A 5,365-nucleotide genomic window follows, 5' to 3' on the forward strand; every position below is an offset into this window, starting at 1 on the left:
GATTTGGGTCTCTATGTTTTAGTTTAATTCTAGACCTTCTATTTAAAAAAAAAAAAATTTGGACGCAGTATTTTATCAAATAATTAAAATTGGTCCTTTGAGCTTAAATTTGATTAAAATGTTTTCAAATATAACCCTATATAAATTGATACCCGTCAGAGTTCTATATATTTTTTAAGTCGATTGCCCCTGTAAATAAAGCTTGATGACAAAAAATATTTTAATAGAATTAAGATTCAAGAGAATATTTTTAACTATTTGATAAAATATATAGTCCAAAAATATAATTTTTAAAATAAAAGTTTTGTCATAAAATTAAACTAAAATAAATGGCCCAAAATATTATATTATTTTATTGCTCAATCGGTCCCTTTCATTCATATATATATTTATTACAGTTGTTGACAATTTAGTTGTAGATCCCTTGGGAGATTCCACCCAGCTCGCATATGCCAATCTAATATAGATTTATTTTGTAACATTGTTTCATTTGAGCTATAATTTCACTAATTTAGCCAAATAAATTTTTAGAAATTTAATTGCCAAAATTAGAAATAAATAGATACAAAATCGTCACAATTATGAAACTCAATGTTGGGTTTCCCCCGCTTCTGTCATAAAAAAAAAACCAAGGTAAAACTGAATGCGACAAAAAAAAAATGGTGCAACTGTAACTACCGACATAAAACTAAAAACTACAAAACTTTACTGGTATAAGCAACAAAAAACGACACGAAGACTGAGCCAAAAACGACGTTGACCAACGGCAATCATTTTTTGTTCCCTAGATCCTCTTCGTCACTTGGATTTAGCCAAAGAAAGCAAGCTTTCCAACATAGAAGCCAGATCTAACCACGTCATTCATTGACTCCGGAAAACGTGGGACCCTTCTCGAGCGCCCACGTGGCTAGCATGATCCAATGTTGACCTTTCGAGAGACACAGTCCTCAGTTGAATGAGTCGACTCGTTCTCTGCCGTGCCATTTTTGCTGCTACCTCTTCGCCTTCGTCTTCGCTTTCGTCTTCGTCTTAGTCCTATTTTTCATTGTCGTTTTGGTTAACCCGTATTATCGAATCCGGTTCCACTATTCGGGTTTGGCTCCGGATCCCATTCGATCACACGAGACGTGATCGTGTAATTGCTTCAGTTTTCGCATTTTGATCCAAATTAACTAATTGAGGGGTTTTTCTCTGTCTTTTCAGAAAAGTTAGAATGCCTCATGACTCGTCATCAGAGCAAGACCCGGACGATTCTGATGCTGAGTTCGCTGAGGTTGATCCCACGGGTCGGTACGGTCGGGTCAGTATCTAACTTTACCTACTTGCTCTATATAAAAATCCCCTTAATTTTGTTTTTATTCGCTTAATCTAAAATTTTAAAATTAATTTAATTAACTCTGTATAGTAGTAGCTGCTCCTGTTTTTATGTTAAACTACTTATTCTCATCAACTGTTGTAGTGAAATTTGAATTATTGGTTTATTTGTATTGCAATTGTGATTAATAGCTTCTGTTTTTTTAATGGGTGCTCCTAATATGGTTATTTTGCAGTATAAAGATGTTTTAGGAAGGGGGGCTTTCAAGAAAGTGTATCCTTATTGTGTTATTATGTTGTTTTTATTATGATATAGCTTATGTAATGGATCTTAAGCAGAATTTATAAAGTCATTTTGGGCTTCTTTTTTTGGGAAGATATGTTGGGTTTCCTTAATGGAAATGTGGGAACTAAGATATCGAGCATTTGATGAATTGGAAGGCATTGAAGTAGCATGGAATCAAGTTAAGGTGGTAGATCTATTACGCCACTCTGAAGATTTAGAAAGACTTTATTCTGAAGTTCATCTACTTAAGACTTTGAAACACAAGAACATCATAAAGTTTTATTTTTCTTGGGTTGATACCAAGAATGAGAATATCAACTTTATCACTGAGATTTTCACTTCAGGAACATTACGGCAGTGAGTATTTGTTTTTTTTCCCTCCTTAATTTAATTTTTTAATCAGTGCGAGATTTTATTAAGATTTTGTTATTGCCCATCTTATAAAAATTGGTTGTTATACTTTAGATACCGGAAGAAACATAAGAATGTTGATTTGAGGGCATTGAAGAAATGGTCCAGGCAGATTTTAGAGGGCCTTTTATATCTTCATAGTCACGACCCACCTGTCATTCATAGAGATCTTAAGTGTGACAACATCTTTGTTAATGGAAACCAAGGTGAGGTCAAGATAGGCGACTTAGGACTGGCTGCCATTCTTCGCCAGGCTCGCTCGGCTCACAGTGTTATTGGTAAGTGTTATTTTGTTACTATTGCTATTATATTATGGAAACGTGACCATTGTGTTTGTATTTTATTGACATGAGACCTTGCTGTTGATGGCATGGTTGTTGTTGTGATCTAGGCACTCCAGAGTTCATGGCACCAGAGCTTTACGAAGAGGAATACAATGAACTTGTAGATATATACGCTTTTGGCATGTGCCTGTTAGAATTGGTCACCTTTGAGTATCCATATGTTGAATGTGCTAATGCCGCTCAAATTTTCAAGAAAGTGACATCAGTAAGGGATTTATATGTTGCTCTTGCTCATTTATTTTACCATGCAATTTGCTTTATTTATTAATCAAGAATGTTTCATGCAATTTGCATGCTTGTAGTCAAGAGTTTTTCATGTTTTTAGAGAGTAAGTTAGTTACTGAAGAAATCATATTTGGCTTTCTTCAGTATTGATTTGTTTAATTTTATTCAAAATTGGTGATTATTGAAGTCGTGTGATTTCTTTTTATGATTAAAAAAATTATTTGTATACTTTTTATAATAATAATAATTGTATCTAAAATCCAGAGACAATATTGACACTATTTAATTTATTGGGAAAAATAGAGCTAAATTTCTTCTACTCTGTCTTTTATTGGTTTTCATTTTATTATATACATATTCATAACTATTTCTCATCAGGTACCAATTACTGGAATCATCTGTCAACTTACTGTTTTTTTTCTTTCTGTCTTTACCTAGGGAATAAAGCCAGCATCATTGGCAAAAGTGAAACATCCTGGAGTTAAATTATTTATAGAAAAATGTATTGCAGAAGTATCTGATCGATTGACTGCAAGGGAACTTTTGTTGGATCCATTTCTCCAACCAGATGACGATGAAAGTGTTTCTCGTTCTCGTAGACATAGAAGTCATCAGTCGGATAATTCTGACATATCAAATGCAGAAGGCAGTCATCATCAAGTTGATGTTGGAACACACAAGGTTCCTGTTGAGGCAAGTATAGACTTCACAGTGGAAGGTCACCGGAAAGATGTAAATACAATATTCCTGAAACTTAGAATAGCAGACTCTTCAGGTTATTTTCTTTTCTCCAGTTCATTTAATTTCAGCCAACTTACATGTAGCTATGTACCAATGCATTGATAGTATTTCTTTTTATCCAGGTCATGTTCGAAATATTCACTTCCCATTTGATACAGAAGCAGATACTCCAATTTCAGTTGCTAGTGAAATGGTTGAGGAGTTGGACCTGACAGATCAGGATGTTTCAGGAATTGCTGACATGATTGAGTCTGAAATTCGACATAATTTTCCAGATTGGACGCCTGAGGATCTTTCTGTAGATTATTCTGATGATGAATGTCCTACTTCGGACAGCTGTGCCCCTGAAACTAAGAATGATGTTTCCCCATTGACAAATGAGGGCAACCCTTACAAAAGTCTTGCTTTGGAAAGATTACCTTCTGGCCGAAAGTATTGGTCTGATTCACCCAAAGGACTTGGTGGAAATTCTCCAATCACACCTGGCCCTTCTAACTTGTCTTCTCCAGTAGATTTGGTTAGAGCTGGGAGTAGCATGAGCGAAAACAGTGAAATGATTCCCAGTAGCCAAACAGATGTAGATAATCAAAATGGTGCAGTGTCATTTGATCAGCATAATAATAGAAATGCCAGTGCTGAAAAAATATGTCCTAATAACGGAGATCCTCCATCTGAAATATCTAGTGAAATTATACAGGATACAGATTCAGTATACATGAAGATCATTGCCGAGAAACTCGAGAAACTATTGGTGAAGCAGCAAAAGGAGCTAGATGAACTCAAGAAGAAGCATGAATCAGCAGTATCACATCTTTTGAAGGATCTTTCACCGGTAACCTGTCAAAAGCTTTTAGGAATGCATAAGGTGAAGATTCCTGACTATAAATTGCAAACTACCAACAAATTTCAGAATAATGCTTCTTTTTGAGTTGAAGCTACAAGTACCTCATGACTCCAACCAAAGTGCATGACGATGGCAATAACCTTCACTAGGAAACAGATTTGCTCATCATGATATTGATGGAAATCTTCTAGAGAGCTCAAAAAGACTTGTCTGTTGATAATGTTAAGAAAGGCGTGGCTCTAGTTTGAAAGGGTTCTTGTTGCATGCTTCTTGACCGAGCAACAATGTTTACCAGAAAACGAAGCATATGGATTCAAGGAGTCATTATTTTGTGAAATGGATCAAGTTTGAGCTCAAACGATCTCAAAACATTCTTACTGCTGAGGTAAGACACTGTTGTGATAATTCAGGTGTGTATTGTGTACAATATAAGTTTACTTGCGCCAACCGTACCAAAAGATCGAAAGCTAAATATAGTTTGACACGAAACAATAAACATTTATTGGAATCTATAGATACTTGTACAGATAATTGATTCTTTTTGTTTCAGTTATTACCAGTCTGGTTCTGATTCTCTTTGTTTTTTTATGGACAGCATATATGTATATGTATATATGCTCCTGCTCCATAAGTTACTAAACTAATAATATTCTTAGTTACAGATGAAGAGCTTTTATATGTAATAGTTTCCTGAAAGAAACTTATTTGTCATTATTATGAGTACTACATTATCAGTAACATTGCCAAGTACTATTTTGTGTGTGGTGGAGCCATGTTCTCCCAAAACTAGAGTACCTGAATCAAATACGTGGAACAAGCAGAATTTGGCCTAGTGGGGCCATCCCAAAGGTTGAAATCACAATCAGTCGATTTCAATTTCTATTAGCCACCAGGAAATTTAATCTCGTTCTTTCTTCCAACGACCCTTTGACTCTGATATTCCTAATTTTCTTTTTAAGGTCCTCATTTTTTTAGATAAATCATATTATAATAACCATTCATGTCAATGGGAATAGAAAAAAAAATTCACTCTTCCTAAGAAGGATGATCCAACATTGAGAGATATCTCTTTATTTTTTTTCCCCTTAAAAAGTTTGTTATAAATTAATCTAAAAATTATTCTTTTTTCTTTCTCTTAGCTCGATATGCTTTACTAGTACGAATTTATTTTTTTCTTTTAACAAATGGATATTTTATTTA

At 34.4% G+C, this 5,365-nt stretch overlaps 1 protein-coding gene across 1 annotated transcript; it reads left to right on the forward strand.

Annotated features, from left to right (window-relative positions):
• Positions 1 to 926: 926 nt before the first annotated feature.
• Positions 927 to 4,918, forward strand: LOC133830223 (probable serine/threonine-protein kinase WNK3). Its single transcript, XM_062260154.1, has 7 exons — positions 927 to 1,300; positions 1,551 to 1,588; positions 1,730 to 1,957; positions 2,066 to 2,289; positions 2,403 to 2,560; positions 3,019 to 3,355; positions 3,444 to 4,918. Exons 1-7 carry the CDS (start codon positions 1,214 to 1,216, stop codon positions 4,247 to 4,249), a joined length of 1,878 nt encoding a protein of 625 aa, XP_062116138.1. The 5' UTR covers positions 927 to 1,213; the 3' UTR covers positions 4,250 to 4,918.
• Positions 4,919 to 5,365: the final 447 nt, after the last annotated feature.

Source organism: Humulus lupulus, chromosome 4, assembly GCF_963169125.1.
Source record: "Humulus lupulus chromosome 4, drHumLupu1.1, whole genome shotgun sequence".
Classification (NCBI taxonomy): domain Eukaryota; kingdom Viridiplantae; phylum Streptophyta; class Magnoliopsida; order Rosales; family Cannabaceae; genus Humulus; species Humulus lupulus.

Bases quoted from the DNA above. Each gene is read 5' to 3' on its own strand.
- LOC133830223 (XM_062260154.1), top strand. From the start codon at position 1,214: ATGCCTCATGACTCGTCATCAGAGCAAGACCCGGACGATTCTGATGCT. The intron at 1,958-2,065 runs GTGAGTATTTGT...GTTATACTTTAG, and splicing joins ACTTCAGGAACATTACGGCA to ATACCGGAAGAAACATAAGA. The intron at 2,290-2,402 runs GTAAGTGTTATT...GTTGTGATCTAG, and splicing joins CTCGGCTCACAGTGTTATTG to GCACTCCAGAGTTCATGGCA.